Consider the following 18,476-nt stretch of genomic DNA (forward strand, 5'->3'; position numbering starts at 1 on the left):
TGTTTCTGTTCTGATTATTGTAATAGCAGTTGTTAAAGAACATGTTGAAGTGCCTGCTTGTGAGTTGTGTTGCCTTTCAGAAGTCATCTCTGGTTGCTCTGGCTTGCCATGGGCCTCACTGGTCTGTCATTTCTACAGCTGTCAGTCTCACAACGGTGCTGTGCAGCTTTATTAAAGCTATCTCAGGCAGTGTGATTCTGCACTGGCTGAAAACCTCATTTGCTTGCCTGAGAAAGTCATGACTTCATACTTTTGTAACTGTTAACAGTTGGAGCCGAACTTGTCTGGCTTGGAAAGTGTAGTCTGCTAAGAGGCTAGACCTCTCCTTGTCTCATATTGTGGAACAGAAAACAGATGTTGAGAAAGCTTGAGCCACAGCAGAGAGCCTAGACTTGTACTTGGCACCTCTGCTGTGCTTGAAGTTGTTTCCTTCTCAGTAGGATACAAATACTCTGTTAACAGTTTGTAATGACTGCAGGGATCTCAATCACAGTGTGCACTTTGACTTGCAGTGGTAGGTCAGATGGCTGTGTGGCAGTGGAGGGAGCTGGGGGCAGGGTAAAGCTTTTAATGCTAGCTTGACCTTTGAAAGGAGGAGAAGGTCACCTCTCTCCGGAAAGCTGGCTTTCTACCCTAGCCTGCTTCTCACTGTTACCTACAGCTGTAGACCAGAGGGGTCTGGCTCAATGCCCCAAGGTGGCTTCATCTCCCTCTGGCAGACTGGCACTATTCCCAGCCCCATGTGCGGCCTGTCCAGGGCAAGGCTGGGAAGCTACAACACCCTGTAGGTGTTCGATAGGGTTCTGTTATCAGACTTGCATCTGGTTTGTGGCTGTACAGCTGGCTGTGGCTGAAACAGCACTTCCCAGGTTGTTATGGCAATGTCCGAGTAATAGTACTGATGTTGGTGGTAACCTTGTTCCCTTGGCTTGTTTTTCTTGTATTATTCAAGCTGGATATAGTATGTGTGTATAAGTATTGTAGCCTCAGTGCTGCCCTTTTTTTTTTTTGAGGTTAAGTTCAAGCAACTATCAGGAAACAGTTAATTGTGTCTACATATAAACAGGAACCTCATGTCTACTCTTGATGGAACTGGACCTATATAAACTAATAAGAGATTTATTTAATTAGTCTTAATGAAATATAATCACATGCATCCCAACTTAATGGAAAGCCCTGTAATTGGTAAGTGCTGCATTAGGATTAGGTCATTCCTGAGGAAGGCTGTCACACAGCTCTACCTCTTTCCCAAAAGCAGCAGCTTAAGGACAATGAGGAAAGGAGGGGGGTGATAGAACTTTTTTTTTTTAAAAAAAAAAAACACAGCACAGAAAACCCAGACATAAAATCCTCATTTGTGGGTGGGGTTGGCAGCAATTCTATGACTGTTGCATAAAGAAAAGCAGTAACTCCTCCAAAGACAATATGCAAAGCTCTAACAGCCAATCTTGAGTTGTATCCACATGTTCACTCTGTCAGCTCCCATTAACCCATTGTCAAGTTATTTAACTGCTTGAGAGGCTTAGTTACTTAATTTTGAAAGCATAGCCTTCAATAACACCAGGATACTTGTAGCTCATGCCTGTGTTGTAATCAAAGTGGCATTTCCAGCTTCAATGTATTCCATGTTCCTGCTGTTACCTTGCTTAGGCAAGTAGTAAACAAAAAGAGTATTTGACAAAATTCCTTATGATACAGCTTTTTCCCCCTGTTAAAAAGCCTTGAAATATAATTATGATGACATTCGTGAGGTTTACCAACCAGTAAGTCACTACTACTGCCACCTTAGCTGCAGAAAGAGGGATGGGAGGCTAGTGTGCATATATACATGTGTGTGTCTCTCTCTCCTAAGAATACTTGTGAGTTTTGGAGGGCTTTTGAAACCTATCACTTCTCTTTAGTAAAACAGTGTGAAAGAGAAACCCATTTTCTTAATGTGTTAGGACTGCAGACTTAATTATTTTTTAACTTTCTGTATTAAATTCCTAGTGTCAGGTGTCTCTTGCAGCAGTGAAATGAACACATCACAAGGAACAGACTCTCTCATGTTAATTTGCATGTATTGACAAAAGTGCCACAAAAATTTGAAATTCTATTTGTCCCTTTGCAAATTGATAAAAAAGCATAATACAGAAATCTATCCATACATAGCATAAGACTTTTACAGATAAGACATTTATACATCTGTTTAACCTCAGGTGGTACAGCCTTGACCACTCAGGAAAATTCTGATTTTTCTACTTTCCATTTTCAGCACTGAACATTCGCTCCTAGAAAAAAAGAGAAGTAAACAGCTGAGTAAGAGTTTGGGAACCGTGCTTCAGCAGTGCGAACTTAAGTCACTATTAAGTAGTTGTCAGTCAGAACAAGACTTCTTGTTAGAAGTGCCTAAATCAGGTATACTTGGTGTGTCTTTCTTCCCCCCAAACCACACACAATTCAATTAAACCCATTTGAAAGACTCCATAAACTGACAGAAGGCTTTCATGTGGCCTGGCTGTACTCACCGTATCTGTTCTTGGTGTCTCCTAGTGCCAAGTACAAGCATGATTTATTTCCAGCTTGCTGTTTGAAGGTTTTTTACGTGTCTTGTACCACTGCTCACAACCAGTGAGTTTAGAATGAGATTTAAGGGACTTTTTGCTTTGACAGTAGTGTTATCTTGATGAGCTGCCAGTCTCAACACTGCCTTGAGCCTCAAACAGCAGGTGTGGCTGTATACACCCAGCATGAATTCCTTCTTGAGATTCAGTGAAGTTTACCAAGTTCACTTAATTTAAGTGGCCAGTTTTCTAGCTGCCTGTCCTACTAACACGTACTACCTGTATAAAAACCTGATCAGATCTGCTTATGAGTTCCTAACCCTCAGCCCTACCACAAGGAACTGCGGGTTTGCTGCAGTACTTGGAGGAATGTGAGAGGTGACAAGAGGCAGCATGACGTAACATCTACCTTTAACATCCTCTCCAATTTAATTGCATCTGCAGCAAATTTTCTGATCCCATCAGATAATTTCTCCACAGCCATTTGGTCTTCATTGTGGTGCCAGCGGAATGCCTTCTCATCCAGGTGGATCTTCTCAAGGTCACATGCCTGAGCTGTGCAAGGGGAATTGAAAAAGAGTCAAACTGTATTATCGGATTATTATCAAATGCCACAGGCTTCCTAAAACATTCTCAAGATTCTAACCATCTCCAGCTGTTGAAAAATTTCAAACAGCTCTTTCACCATGACTTGCTACAGGAGCACACTTTGGGATGCAAGACTGAAAGTGTTCCTGATCTAGTTTTGGAGGAAAAAAAAAAAGGTAGCCTAGATAATCAGTTTCTCTTAAAATACAATGTTTATGTGTATGCCATTATCTTGTCTCTGCTTCTGAATGGTACGGTACTTTCAGGCCTATTATGAAGAATTATGCAACAGTCCTACTGCAGTGAGACATTCTAAGCAAATATGTTGAACAATTAGGTCTTTGATTATCTGGCAGTACCTAACAAAAGCTCAATTGATAACGTGCCTACAAGGCAGCTAGCACCCTGTAAGCAGCAAGCCATGGCTACAGCTGGGCACAAATTCATCTTCCGAGTTGCAAAGTAGAATTTTAATAAGGCTACAGAAAAGCAAGAATAGTTCAATGGGAGCATACATTTAAAACCATCATGGCACAGTATCCCTAGATCAAATCACTTTGTCTTGCATATGATTAGTTTCTGGAGGGAAACACACATTTGGCATGTCCAGAGCTGTGTCACTGATGCAATATTAACATAAGATTAAACCATGTTTGGCATCTTTCCTAATATTCATATGCTTGGGATGAAATTTTACTTAAGTATGAACTTCCTTCTGCTCTCCCTGTCCTCTCAGTAAGAGGGTGCCCAGTGTTTAAGCACACTCAAACCCCACAGTACGTCCAGTTAGTGTACCCAGTGGGACCCAACACCCTAAAGAAGCAACTGTATGTGTCACCAACTGTAGCAGCACTGCAGTAACGAGGCTGTGGTACTGCCTTTAGAGAGGGGTCAAGACTTCTCCTTAAAGCAGAGTAGAAACAAGCACCACAGAGCTGGCTGGAACCGCGTACTCTTTAACATTCAAGAAGAAAGGGAGGCCGAGCAAGCCCCAGTTACGTAGACTTACCCTCTTTTACACTGAGTCTGGGAGTTAACTTGACATACTCTTTGCTGAGCTCTGCCAAAAGCTTGGGTGAAATAGTGAGATAGTCACAGCCTGTAAGCGCTCTTATTTCTCCAGTATTTCGAAACGAAGCACCCATCACAATAGTTTTGTAGCCAAACTTTTTGTAGTAGTTATAGATCTTAGTGACACTCTTCACTCCTGAAAAGGAGAGATCAGCAACTTTCAGATGAATTCATTTGGAGTACAAATGATTATTTATTTAGAACATGCTCAAAACCAATGGTTTTTCATAAGAGGATTTATATGAGTAAACTGCAGTTTGAATGAGTAGCTACTGTATGGTTAAAATATATCCTAAAAGGAAAGCTTACCTGGATCCTCTGAAGGCTCATAGGTTTTTTTATCTCCATTTGCAACGTACCAATCCAGGATACGTCCTACGAATGGGGAAATCAGAGTAACTCCAGCTTCAGCACAGGCAACTGCCTGAGCAAAGGAGAACAGCAAGGTCATGTTGCAGTGAATCCCATACTCTGCTTCCAGCACCCTGCAGACATAGGCTAGTTTAAAATGGCAGTTTGCTCACCTACTGGATTTATATGCTAGTAACAAGCTGGTAGGTTAAAACTACTGAATTTCTTGGCTTAAATTAGACACATGGTACAGTTTATAAGCTTTAAAGTTTTAAGCTAACAGCAAATTTTTTTTGCATTGCCAGACTCTGCTTTATTTAACGCCGTTCCTTGAACCAAACGCAGACAATTTATCATGGTATTTCAGGAAACCCTCTTTGTGGCCTGGCCTTTGTATGAACAAAGTTCTCCTATTTCAACAGGACGCTGTAGCAGAGCACCTTGCTTGCTAGCTGTAGCCCTAGTAATAGATTTCCTGGTGCAGCACTTTCAAAACAATTCTTTAAGTGCAGAATGCAGGTGCCTGTGCACAGACAGAAGCATGCTATGAATCAGCACACCAGGTACAGAAACACTTACTTGCCAGCCTGGATTCCTTCCCATGTTGAAGAGAGCTTTATGAGAATACGATCTTTACCAATTCCTGCTTCCTTATAAAGGTCAATGAGTCGCCTGGCCCTTTGAATCATTCCTTCCTTATCGAAGGACAACCTTTGAAACAAGAGCAGGACTGCTTAAAACTGACTTTTTTTTTCTTCCAATGCTCACCCCCGCCAACCCCATTGAAAAACACTGTCTTTTTTATCAGCATTTATGTGCCAGTAGCGGGTTTTTGTTCTCAGAGATACTTCCTGGATTGTGAGCCCATCAGGCAGGTGTTTGACAGCACTGCTACTCTCGGATTCAGAGGATCAGAGCTCCAGATAGCTTTCCTTGAGAACGTTATAAAGTTTTCCTCAAGTTTTTCACAACGAATGCAGAAGATGAGCCTTTGAACTGGCCATGAGTAGGTTAACAGAAGAGTCCTATGCAAGTCTTGAAATAAACTGTTAAAACAGATCTCTTGGTAAATTGAGATGATGTTATCACACAGAAGAGAACGAGCAAAACTAAGTATACTGGAAGCATGAGGTTTCCCTTGCTTAACAACAGGAAGATTACGAAAGTTCAAGCACAGCATTACTTGTTTTCATAAAGTTTTGTCACAGAGTTAGAATCAAGCAAACTAAAGGAAATCCATGCTCCAATTAAATATTAACGATGTAAATGCTTGCTAGTCTTAGTGAGCTGTCTAGTCAAGAACATCTTTCTCCAACTCACATCATGTCTCTTTTTGTATGTACAAATATCCAGGGTAACCCAGAGGAAAAAGAGCCAACCTTGCATCTACTTCTGTGGACACACGGCCAGGTATCCTCTTCAATATTTCAGCTCCAAATAATACAAAGAGTTTGTCACAAGCATTTTTGATCTGCTCCTCTTCTGACCTGAAAACCACAAAGAGCAAAATAATTTCTAAGGGGGGGGGGGTAAGAAAGTGCATTCACACCTTGCCATGGATTTGAAGATCAAATTTCACAGCCCATTTAACATTAAATTCCAGAGTTCAAATAGCCAGTTCTGCTCTGCTCCATGATTATGTTCTGTTCTCTCTGTACCACCTGCAGTATTAGCCTTTGGACCCCATTTCATGTAATGCTGTCAACTCAAGAGTGTTTTCCTGAGCAGTCCCAGAAGGCCACGTGTGGACTGGTAAATGGAGATGTGCTTCTTCAAAGCACATCTGAAATGGGTGTAAGAAATTTTTCTTAAAGGGTTGAGGCTTTCTGTGGCAGGTGATACACCCATGAGTACACAAGGAGAAAACCCCAGTACATTGCTAGTAGTGCTAAACACTATTTGTATAAACAAGGCATCTTAAATATAGATCTACTGAGATTAAAAAAAAAAAAAAAACTCTTCACTTACCCACCAAGTTTCTTCCCGTAGGCAACAGCATCATCCACAAGTTCCTGGTAAGCTGGCATCTGAGCAGCAGCTAGTATCAGAGATGGGTTTGTGGTGGCATCCAGGGGCTTGTACTCATCAATTGCTAAGGAAATAAAAATAGCCTGTTTAAAACAATCAGCAAGCCTGAGCAATTAAAAGCATTTTGCTCAAATAAACAAGAATGTAACACTTATGGCTGTAGGATAGTAGCGTTCATGACAGAGCAGACTAGTGCAGTGTTTAAATAGCACTTGCCTGAAAGCTGGCCAGAAGTACCAGAACAAGGTTAACAGAGCTACAGTAATAAGATGCAGCAAAGTTTAGTCACTACTATAGACATTGCCCAAAAGAAATAAACTTGTACAAATGACAGATGAAGAGAAGTGGGACTAATTTTCAGCTTCTTCCATCTGTCCATATCATATTCACTAGCGTAGCTGAGTTCCCTGAATCACAGGGGGGAGGTAAAGACAAGGGGATCTTTCTTCCCTTCTAGCAGTCAGGCATTTGGGTTTGTGTTTGTCTACAACTGTTAGAACCAGAACTGAAGAACTACTCATCTGTTAGGCTCTAGCAACTTTTCTTACTGCATTTTAAAACTTTTTCAAATAACTGCAGACCATTTCTTAGTAACTGGTTCTTGCAATTTCCTTGTTCTACCAGGCTTCCTGTAAGGACAGGAGATATTTGACTCTTTGGCTTACCTTAAACCCTGGACTACACCTACTTCAGGTGATACCAGTTGTTTACCAGAGTAGGTTGGGACCATGCTTTGTCTGGTCCTAATAACAGCTGAGCTGCCTGGCATGCAGAGCCTGACTCAGCAAAGGGGGGAGAGCCTCTGCAGGCCCTTCAGTGATTGCTGCTTGCAAGCTCCCTTGTTAACCCAGCTAAATGTCAAAAATAACAAAATATTTATTACCAGCTCATTTACCTCAGCGTTTTTACACAGGGATGAAAACCCAAGTTAGTGCAACTTTATTTTTTCAATCATAGAAGAAAATAGAAGAAATACTTGACAGCTCCCTTCTAGGCAATGATTGTGATCCTAGAGCAACTCCATTCTATACAACCAGGTCCTTCAAAACACACTTTAATTTTAAAACCCAATTTAATTAAAAAAAAAAAAAAAAAAGCAGTACACCAATGAAACTCAGTTCTGAAGCATATGCAGAATTTTAGAGAAGTGTATTTTGACAGGATTTATTCCTTTGCAGCCCTGCAGCATTTGAAGACTCTTATGGGTCTCTGGCAACATGCATAAATTGATCTCATTAAGTCTATCACCCAGTTTTCCTCACCTTTAGTTCTGTCAGAAAGCAGTTAGCAGCCTGTGTTTTAGCTGTGCAGTACGAGCTTTCGGTGCAGGATCCATGACCATTGTGCAACCTTTCCTCAGCGTGAGCACAAAGAAAGCCAGGCAAAAGGGAGTGTTCTTGTCCAGCTTAATTAAAAAGCAAACCTAGTACAGCTACTAAAGAGGCCACCACTTGCTTCAAGAGCCATTTAAACCAGCATCCTTTCCTACATGGCACCTTACCAACATGTTTGTCTAGTGACAAAACTGGGAACTGGTGTTAGCAACAACAGCACCTTAACAGGATCAGTGTTTAACGTGGACAGGGAGGGTGTCGGGTGTTGACTGTAGCCTTGTTTGGACTGTAGGAAGGATCCGTGAGTGACAACTGGCAGCCAGAGATTGATTAACTGCAAAACTGTTTCAAGTAGCTTGTTCAAACTTTGCAGTGGGCAGTGCTCAGCCTCCTTACTGCCACCCGTAGAAGGATTTTTTTTTTCCCATTATGCTTTTTTGAAACCAGGGTACTGTTTTAAATTCATGCAGTTTCAGCACATGCTGGGCTTTAGCGAGGTTTGTTGCTACTCAGAGCTACACAAATCTGACAAGGCTAAAGTGATCTGGTCACTTAGTGTTTCCAACTCTCTTAATGCAATGCTTGATAAAGCTGCATCAGTGCTCCAAACCCGTCATGGTGTGCTGCTTGCCTCTCATATCAGACTGTTAGGGGCAAGTGATAGTTTCTCCGTAATGTTCCACACAGCCCGACGCTTGAAATCAAGCAATTTGAAGCATTTAACAGATGTACATTATCTAGAGTTAGTGCAAATATATAAATACACACACAGAGGATCACAAGGCTCATGTCTTGAGGTGTTGCTACCCCTGTGCACTCCTCATCTTAAGTTTCCTAATACAAGGCATTTGGCAGCTGCCATGTAGGATTGTTTATTCATCACCTATAGGATTAGGTAAGCAGCAGACAGATTACCGAAAGCCTTGGTGAGGGCAGAACAGGATTCGAGTGTTGCTCTACGCAACCCAGAGACGTTCAGGGGAGGGATTTTTCAGCTCTGATGTACCAAGAAAGTTGCATGCCTGTGCAGGCGCTCGGGCAGTGACAGCTTCGAGACAAGCAGCTTTATAATAGAATGCCACCTGCCTCCCTTGGAAAGGAGCACGCTGGCTCCTTCTCTCAGATAAGGAAAACAAAAGCACTCTTGAATTAATTTCTTTGCTTCATAACTGCTTTTGTTCCATCATTTGAAAAGAATAAAGACAAAATCGGCATTGGTTATTGGAAAATACTTCGTTAGCCCCGCTGAGCTTATCTTGTCGAGTCTGGCACTTAGTAATACCAGCTCATGGCGCTGGGGGTTTGCGCACACCGTAGGTCAAAAGAGGGGAAAAAAAAATATCACTGGAGGGTCTGGCAAATGGGCGGGATCGGCCCTACGAGGTGCGAAGGCTCGGCAGGAGCAGCATTAACCGGCCAATTCACCTGCGGGGCGCTGCCTGCTCCGGCTCCCTGGGGACCCAGTGGACCGAGAGCCACTCGGGCTGTCGCCACAGGAGGGACGTTACTAGCCCAGCAGCCGGGAACGCGCGGGCCGCCCCCCAGACCTCAGCCCAGGGGACATGGGGGTGGCTCGACGCTTCGCAGCGGAACCCGGACAGCAGATCCCGGGGACAGCCACCGGCGCTGTCTCCGGGCTGCCCTTGGCCGCAGCCGTGCCGCAGCCTGCGGCGGAACCCACCGAGAACGGCCGAGGCCCCCCACCCCACGTTAGGTAACGGCGCCTTTCTCAACACCGGCCTTGCGCAACGCGCCGCGACCGGCGCCCCCCCCCCCCGCCGCCAAGGTGGTTCGCTCCCCCGCGGGCACTCGCCCCTTCGGCCGGGCGCGCCCACTCCACGGGGGGGGGGAGTGCGGTGACAGGGACCCCCCTCGCCGCCTCTCACCGTTGAAGTCCCCCGTGTCGGCCACCACGGTGGTGTGGTGCTTGAGCTGGTCCAGCACCGACTCCATCTTCTGTCGCTTCACGGGAGACACCGACATAATCCGTATGATGGGGGGCTCGCGCCGCCTATAAGCTCGCGCCTAACCCTGCCTGCCGCGCACCCGCCGCTCGCTCCCGACACCCGCCGCCCCGCGGGGAGGGGCGCGCCGCCCGCCCGCCGCCAATCCCATCCCAGGAGCGAGGCGGCGAACCAATCAGAAGCGCGGGGGCAAGACGGACACGGCCCGGAGGAGCCGGGATAGGACGAGGGGAAGGAAGGCAGTTTCTGATTGGGTGGTTTGGCGGCTCGTGAGGGCGGGGGGGGGTGTCACTCTGGTGACAGGCGATGCGAGCGCCTCTGCCCGCCATTGCCCTCAGCGGGGAGAGGGCAGCGCGGCTCTTGGGGAGCTGCTGTCCGGTGGGCTGGGGCTGAGGGGGACCCTCCTGTCCCCGAGAGCTCCTGCGGAGGCTCCTCACGGCTGGGCATGACGCCCGAGCCGCCCTTCAGCCATCCACCCCTCAACCATCCGTCCCTCTTGGGCCTGTGGGGCCGCTCGGGGGCAGGGCACTGCCGGTGACATAAAATGGCGGCGGGAGGGTTGGTGAGGGTGAGGCGTTCCTCGCGTCCAGCAGCACTGAGGAAAGAATGGCAGCTGCGCCACGCCTGTTAACCCACTGCAGGAGCCGAGCCGTGCGTTTACTCCCTAGTGTTGTGGCGAGACTCAACACACCTCCTCAGCCAGGGTTCCAGCCTGCAGTGCTGTGGCAGAGAGAGCCCCCCTAACCCAGCCAGGCATGTGTTCTTGAGCACCTACGACTGTTGATTCGCCTAAACTTCATTTAAACTCCAATCCTGTTAACATGGTTGTGCTTCTGAAACAGAGAATGAGCCTTGGCTGGAAATGTTGCAGGAAATGCCACTTGGCCTTTAAACAGAAGCTCTTTGGATCATGCTGTTCTTCCCATTTTGTCTTGTATTGTTTCAGTTGTTGAAGCTGCCACAGTAATTTCCCTCCCTGATATACATGGATATGCTTTGGTACAACCTCCGTATGCTTTGTCCAGCCCAGAGGATAATGGAGGGACGTGCTAAGTTTAACTCTTGTCTGAATTCTGTGACAATGTAGGAGATGTGTTATTGTCTCCAGAGCCCTTTGCCAAGGAATAACAGAGCCTCCCTTGTATATCCCTTTCCCTTTCTTTGTTCTCAGCCCTGCATTAGCTGGTGGTGACCAGGGTTGGGTGTTTTTAGCTTCCCAGTGCGCAGTGTACTCCTGGACAACATCTGTGTGTGTAAATGCTGGCATGTTGTCTCAGTTGCATGTTCCAGAGGTAAGAGATATTTGTTCTTCAAACTGATGAGAAAGGAGATGTTTTGGATTCAGCTTGTAGCTCTCCTGGCATTTGATTGCTATCATATGTGGGATTTTCACCGACCCGTTTTTAGACATGAGTGATTATCAAGGCCATAACATCCTTTTGATCGGCAGTCCCCCAGAAGCAAAAGGAAACAGGCGGTTTCAGATACTCTGCTGTGTATCTTAGAGCGACATCATTATGAAAACCAACCCTTAACAACTGTTTTTGCATTCTGTTGCTTTCATTTATATCTAAGTGAAGGAGACAGAGCTGGAGTTATAAGTATAACTTAACTATTTTAATAAATCTTATACAGTGCATGGTTATATCATTTTATCCTTCGTTCAATTACATTAATGTACAGTGCATTATAGCATTATCTGCAGGCAATACAAATATAACAGATGCACAGCTCAGTCACATGGAAACTTTTAAAAGTGACTTCTGCAATAAGGTCTACTGATATATTTATTTTACGAAATGCTCCTGTGGTTCCTGGTTTTACAGAACTGTTTTGTACTCTTCTATTATAATCCCAAGTAACTATAATTCTGTGTGATTTGTTTTCCTTTATACCCGAAGACAAGAATGGTGTTGTGTTTCCTAGCTCACCATTTGTTTTTATTTTCATTTTAGAAATTATTTAGCATCCTGGAATTCTAACACCAGTGGTTTGCCAGTGTTCACACCTGCTTCCCATCTCCACCCTAATCCAGGGCTTCTCTGGAGGATTGTCCTCTTCATCCCTCCCTGACAAGGTGAAGGCACTTTGCAAATTCCAGCCACTGTGGCAAGCCAGCAGGGTTGTGACTAAAACCATGATCCTCCCCTCGAAATTCTCTGCCTGCACCCTAATTCTGCTTGTGCTAACAATGCCCTCTTTGAAGATTATGAAAATATATCATCCATTAGAAACATTTTTGTAAGAACAAAGCCAAAATTGAGAGGTGCATCAGTATTCTCAGATTTAGACACGTTCCCCAGGCACTGCTGTACAGTTTTTTCCATTAAATGTGAGAGGACAGGCCCAAACTGTGCAAAGACTTAGGCATTTGCTTAACCTTTAAAGGAGGTGGGACCATTCACAGCATGTAAAGGAAAGCACCTGTGTAAGTCTTTGTGGAATCTGGGCCTGAGTTCCCATTCAGCCAAAGTTAAGGTGTGTGAAGGAGAGGGAAAGACAGTGTTCCTGGTCTGCGAGCAGTTCCTGTAGGTGTGTTTGCTGTACTGCGTTCCTGTCAAGTTGGTCTGGAAGTAAAATATAGATATAAATCCAGCATGTGCTAAACTTGCTGTGGACAGGAAATCTACTATATGCTTGCTTGTGCTTTTAAAACTTCGAGTAAATTATTGATGCATAATCACTTAATTATGTTTCTAGGGAAAGGGATTTTTTCCTCATCCCTATTTGTAGATTGTAAGAATGTATTTCACTAGATAGATATATACATATGCACATAACATAAAAAAAAAACAGGAAGTGAAGAACAATAACCTCTACTAAATTAGATTATTATAATTTTTTCTTGTGGCCATTTGCATTAAAACTGCCTTTCCCAGTGTGCTTTTGTTTCTTAGATATTTAGGAAGCATTTCAGATTACTCTTTGCAATGAAAACTAGAAGGTGGGGACGAGTGGCAAATGCCCTGGGAAGGGCTTTGGGAGTGACTGGGCTGGGACCAAATGGTAGGGGCTTATCATCTCCTTGTTTGAGGCCTGGCTTTGGCAATACTGCAACTTTCTGACACAGGATCAGTGACAAGGTGAAGGGCTGCACAGCTGCCCTGAGCCCCAGCCTCCGCGTAAGCAGGGATGATCAGGCTGAACTCACCTCTCTGCAGGTTCAAATCACTTCAGTTGTCACTCAATTCTAACCTCGTCCACTGAGGGGGGACGGGACAGAAAGAGGACATTGAATTGTCACAGGGCCTTTGCTAGTGGGCTGCAGGGGATATTTGCCACAGAGAGGGAAATGAAAAGCGGGGGGAAAGACTTATTTCTGTGATCCAGACTCTAAACATTCAGGCTGGCTTGTTCTGTGCTGCGTGCCATGCCCTCGCTGCCCGAGCAGTGCTGGCAAGGGGCGTGGGAGCAGGTACAGCCCTACCAGAAAAGCTTTGTGGGGTCTTTTTTGCTTGAATCCAGCCATTGTCGTACATTCAGACATGTGAATTCTGATCTGCTCTGATCGCATGCACGTAAAATTTCAGTATAAAATATATAGATATAAAAAAAAATACTTCATGCAATATTAAAACACCTTTCCCAATGCGACATGTGGTCTTATTGTCTACCCTTATCAACAGTGTTCAAGAAATTGTCACTTTGATGGCAATTACACCTCCAGGTGTGGAGCACTGCTGTCTCTGGACTGGGGATCATTGCTTTCACTCCCTTTTCCTGCACTACTATGACTAATAGCTGAAATAAAATAGATAGATTTTAATTAGCAGAATCAATCCTTTCCTGGCGACGCTTCATGATTTCTTGGAGCTCTGACTCCCCTCTGCTTTTCTAGAAGGGAAACAAAAGAGGAAGTTTGAATTTAAAGTTCAAGATGTAGTTAAATTATAATATTTAACTAATTCTGTATGAGTAGAGCTAGTTTGAAAGGGCTAAGTGATACAGGTAAGAAGGCAGATTCATTAGGGGAGACAGGGTGATCTGCCTTACAGATCTGGGGTTTTTTACCTTAAAAGAATAATTGGTATTTTTAGGTGGTGTGGTTTTTTTGGTTGTGTGGGCTTTGATTAGGTTTTTTTAAAATTGTGTTTCTTAAAATGTCTGGTTTATGGGATGTCTGACACTGCTGGTACAGGCACCTGTTCAGGCAGCAGTTGTCCAGAAAGCCACTTACCTCCAGTTGGTTTTTCTCCACTGTGATTTTACTGTATACTCTGTTTCCCTCATCACCACATACTTTCTTCAGCTCCTCTCTGTTGAGGGAGAAGAGCTGAGCTCCGGTAAGGATGCCAAGGTGTTCCACTGTCCTGGAAAGACACAAAGTGAGGAGATGATAATTGTGCTACACGTGGCCTCTTGCTAAAGGTGAGGAGTCAGAGGTAAAGGGACGAGGAGTAGGTGAGGTGCAGCTCCTGCACCAGGAGCATAAGGCCTGGGGCTGTGCCAGGGTGGCAACTGTTGGGTAACCAGCGTCACCCTGGCATCTACTGTGTCCCCAGCCCTGCGGTACTGCAGTGATTTCACTCCAGTTGCACCACGTTTGGGAGCAGTCCTGGAGCTCCTCTTAGCTCACTGTGCAGAGTGTGAGTTGTAATTCCTAACCTTTGATTATGTGCAGCTTTTCGGTCCTTCCTGGTGGCTGGGAAGATTTTCTAGCCCCAGCTGAGGGTCTGCCTCTTCCTCAGAGACAGGCAGTCATCTGGAATTCGCATTTCAGGCCACGGGTTTAGTTAGTTAATTAGTTATTTTTCTCTATGTTCAGCACTCTGAACTGGCTAACTGGGGTCAGACAAGCACCAGCGGTAGGACGTTGTGCAGCGTTTGGCCATGAGGTGTGTGAATAAGCAAGACCATTCCTTTATTTGCAGCTACTCATTAGGTATTTTGCTGCACTGTAAGACAAGGTTTATGTGATAGTGTATAAGAAAGGGAGTGATCTTAGGCTCTGAATGTACTGGTTATATAGTCTGGATTTAATATGATTGAAATTTAATTTGCAACACAGGCTCTGTATGTAAATACCAGTGACTTGTAATCCAGCTGAAATGTTGCAAGCTGCCTCCCCCAGTCCTTTTTAAACCAAGGACCAGCATTTCATAATAGTAGTAAAGCAGATCTTACTCTTTGCTGAATGACTTTGCCTCCAGCCAAGCTTTGACTTCTTCAGTGCTGGATTCGAAGGTGAGGGGCACAAAAACTTGCTGAGGCTTTTCCACTTTGAAATTCCTCTGGGGAGGCTGAATTTTATTGTTTGTGATCTTCTTTAGCAACTCATCGTTCAGCTCATCCATATGATGAATAAGTTCTGGGAAAACAAGGCACAAGGTAGAGAGTAGGTAATGAAATCAAGTCTTCACTCACAAATCCTATTAAATTAATGTATTTGCAGGGAAAAGGTAAGGAAGATCAAAATGTTGCTTTACATTTTTATGAACTCTGTAAATACACCAAAGGAAAGTGCTTACTTTTGTATTTTAGTTTTCAGGAACAAGTTTAAGTGCTTTGTTAGAACAGTAGGTTGAGCAATGACTTTTTGACCTTCAAACTTCCATCAGGAATGTGCAAAGGGAGACTGCCACAGTTTTAAAGGCTGGCAGACTGCTGGAGCAGGCTGTGGGAATCTCCCCTTTCCTCCCAAGCCAACAGTCTCAACTTCCCTCAGCTTTTGAAACCTCACTTGCTCTTTGGAGAAATCCAGATTTCTGCAGCTCTTTTCCAGAATGATGGAGAGAAGTTATCACAAAATAACAGCCAAGTGCTGGTTGTCCACATAGCGATCACTGAATCTAAAAAACTGCTCAAGGGTTTCTTGCAGTGTGACTGCCCCAGGACAAGGGCACGGTTTGGTGGTTTGGTACAAGCACTGCATGCCCGAGATTTTGGCCTCATTTCTTCAGCAGTGTTCATTACGCTAATTAGAGTCTTGGAACAACTACTGCTCTTTCTGGAAGAAAGGAAATCTCTGGTTCTGGTGTTGGCTAGCATTGATATAGCTGTATAATTTCTAGCAAAAAGTGCATTCTCTGTCATGGTATATACCAGCAGACTGACTGGTCTCATTCAACAAGCACGTATCCCCCAGTCTGTGTTTAACTGAGTATATGTGTGTGAAAAAGGAGAGCTCACACCTGCAGAGGCACTTGCTTTTAGTCCACAGGAACAAAACTAACCATCAATCTGCCTGGGAAATTCTTGTTCAGAATCACTTCTTGGGGGGGAAAGTGTCGTATTTGGCAAAATAGTCGGAAAACATTTTGATAAGAACACATTCATTTTGTGTGACTCGTGTATGTAGCAGGTGGTGGTAAGGACCTATATTTTTACCTATTTTATATACAAATTTATATTGGGATTTATCTTGCTTCTTGTGTTGCTGACTTATTCTGTTCATCACACCTCATTCAAAGGACATAGAACCCTGCAACACCAACTAGCACAAGTTGGCTCAAGGGTCTAAAACATGATCTGGCAGTGTCTGCTCCCACTGGTGCTGTCAAGTGGTGATAGGGGACAGGGTCCCTTTTCCCTGATGTCTGGTGTTGCTGTTGTGATTTTGCTTTAGTTTGTCATCTTCCTGTTTTTGAGTTACTTAGTTCCCTTCAGGCTATTGAAATAAGGAAACTGCCCTGCAAACTTAGCAGCAGGGAGGGGAAAAAACCCAGACCACATGAAACAGCAGAGGTCAGGGAGGCCTGACTATCTGTTTCTGCGAACGAGGTTCCCATTTTTCTGCACCCCTGTGTTGCCATTTATTTTCCTCCCATTGCCCCTTCGCTGTTGCCTGATATGGAAGGCCAGTTCTGTGTGTACCTACAATTAGCATCTTGGTTTTGAGCTGTAGCCCTGCTCCCTCTGCTTTTCAGTCCTCTATGCTACTTCTAATAAGTAATTTGCTGATCCAGGTCCTCAGAGCTTCAGCTTTTGCTGTGCAGCTACATAGAAGTGGCAGGAAGCATGAACTGGAGTGAGCAACACACTCATAAAACTCCAGTGACACATCATCTAATACCACTTTTTCCATGAAACTCCTAAAAACTGTAGAGAGTATCTCAGTGTTATTAACAGATACATGTCTGTGATGCTCATATTATGGGACTTTCTGTCATCCCAAAACGGCTTCTGCTTCCATGAGTCCATGGTAGCTGAACAGGGGGTGAACCCCAGTTGTGACCTTGGGGAGACAGCTTGCTACAGGTGTCCACGGGGTGTGATAAGGGGGTGAGGTGAGCAGGGCTCCTGGTCTGTCTCATGCTCTCTGACCCCACGTAGCATGTGCGAGTGATGTGAGTCTCGTATCTGGCTGATCTGCTGGCTGGGATTTCTCTGAAATCACAGGAAGGAATGGGCCAGGTGGGCGCTGCGTGTGTGGCAGGAGACAAGAGCAAAGGAGGTGAGAGAAAGGGATTGACCTGAATGTCTGTGATTGCTTAGACAGACTTAAACGTTTTGGTGGGGAAAGGAAACTCTCCTTGGGAGGAGGAGGAAGGTCAAGCTGGAAGGAGGGTTACAGTGATCACTTTTTTGCCCTGCTTGTCCCAGGCTGCCTGAGACGTGAGTCAGTGAAGCTCCTCAGGGCCGCTCTGTTGGCTGTTGTACTAACTACCTGGAGTCTCCTCTGTACATCTCCTCCAAAACCACTGCTGGTCTGTTGCTTTTCACTAAAAGGTGCGGTCACTGCTTGTGCAGAGCCTTGTGGGAGGGGGACACACTTGGGTAAGTCTGGTTACACGCACACAGCAACCAAAACCATCGGACAGACCGTTATGGTGAATGTGAAGAAAGAAGGAAATCCACTGGGACAGAGAGCGAGCAAAAGCATGTGCTCACAGAAACTTTTCAGTTAAGTCTGGCAATGCAAAGCCATGGTGCCATGCTCTCTGGCTGCCTGAGGCTGCTCTGTGTGGGGTAAAAGGTGCCTGGATGCTGGCAGCACGGTGTGGGACACATACGTTCTTTGGCGTCCTGGGGAGAGTTGCGCGATAACATTTCACTTCCCCATTTATCCCCAGCGTAGCTGGCAGGTAGCTTGTGAGTTGGGCTGGATGGTCCATATCCCCTGGGGCTCAGGTCTCCTTTGTACCTCTGGTTAGACTGGGTGATAAGAAAGAAAGAAAAATGGTGTCAGATTTTTTTTGCCATTTTTCATTTTCTTAAATTTTTTGCTACCCACCCACAATAGCAAATTGAAGGACAAATTGCCATGTGCTGATCTGGGGCCGCTCAGCTGAGGCTGATGAGAGCTCAGGTGGAGCTGCATGAAAGAAGTTAATTTCTGGGGTTGCATGGGAACAAACATAACCCAAACCAAAGGCTGAAGACCGAGTGGAGGCATTTACATCCCTGGAAAACATGTCACACTCACCACGTGGAGAGGCGTGGTGTTTTTTCCTTGCTCACTACTGCTGTGGATGACTGCTCTCACTTGAGTGACTTGGCCCTTTAGGCTTTGCTATGCAGAAATTACTGCTCATAGGGCTTCCTTGGAGATGGAGAGCAATGGAGGCAAAAGGATTTTTATACGAAGAGAAAACAAAATGAAATCCCATTTGAAGCTAAAGTATCACTGCTCTAGTAACTGGATGTTAAGTGGGACC

General features: G+C 44.9%; 2 protein-coding genes across 3 annotated transcripts in view; both read right to left on the reverse strand.

Moving 5' to 3' along the window:
• Positions 1-2,043: 2,043 nt before the first annotated feature.
• On the reverse strand, positions 2,044-9,966 carry TALDO1 (transaldolase 1). The gene is made up of 8 exons (XM_074918305.1): positions 9,802-9,966; positions 6,522-6,645; positions 5,933-6,040; positions 5,133-5,264; positions 4,512-4,687; positions 4,141-4,338; positions 2,953-3,098; positions 2,044-2,270 (listed from the first exon to the last, which is right to left on the reverse strand). Exons 1-8 carry the CDS (start codon positions 9,896-9,898, stop codon positions 2,238-2,240), a joined length of 1,014 nt encoding a protein of 337 aa, XP_074774406.1. The 5' UTR covers positions 9,899-9,966; the 3' UTR covers positions 2,044-2,237.
• A 1,520-nt stretch (positions 9,967-11,486) lies between these two features.
• The window catches only part of EPS8L2 (EPS8 signaling adaptor L2), a 67,363-nt gene continuing 60,373 nt past the window's right edge, over positions 11,487-18,476 (reverse strand). For both annotated transcript variants that reach the window (XM_074918440.1, XM_074918439.1), the window contains 4 exons: positions 17,832-17,973; positions 15,004-15,187; positions 14,057-14,189; positions 11,487-13,713 (listed from right to left, as the gene is read on the reverse strand). In XM_074918440.1, coding sequence (XP_074774541.1) covers positions 13,642-13,713; positions 14,057-14,189; positions 15,004-15,187; positions 17,832-17,973 — 531 coding nt within the window. In that variant the 3' untranslated portion in view covers positions 11,487-13,641. The remainder of the gene's footprint in view (positions 13,714-14,056; positions 14,190-15,003; positions 15,188-17,831; positions 17,974-18,476) is intronic.

The sequence above is a fragment of the Athene noctua genome, chromosome 14 (genome assembly GCF_965140245.1).
Source record: "Athene noctua chromosome 14, bAthNoc1.hap1.1, whole genome shotgun sequence".
NCBI classification, from domain to species: Eukaryota; Metazoa; Chordata; class Aves; order Strigiformes; family Strigidae; genus Athene; species Athene noctua.

Coding starts and splice junctions, on each gene's coding strand:
- TALDO1 (XM_074918305.1), bottom strand. CDS start 9,898: ATGTCGGTGTCTCCCGTGAAGCGACAGAAGATGGAGTCGGTGCTGGAC. Junction 6,041..6,521: donor TACGGGAAGAAACTTGGTGG/GTAAGTGAAGAG, acceptor TGTGGTTTTCAG/GTCAGAAGAGGAGCAGATCA. Junction 2,271..2,952: donor AATTGGAGAGGATGTTAAAG/GTAGATGTTACG, acceptor CTTTTTTTCTAG/GAGCGAATGTTCAGTGCTGA.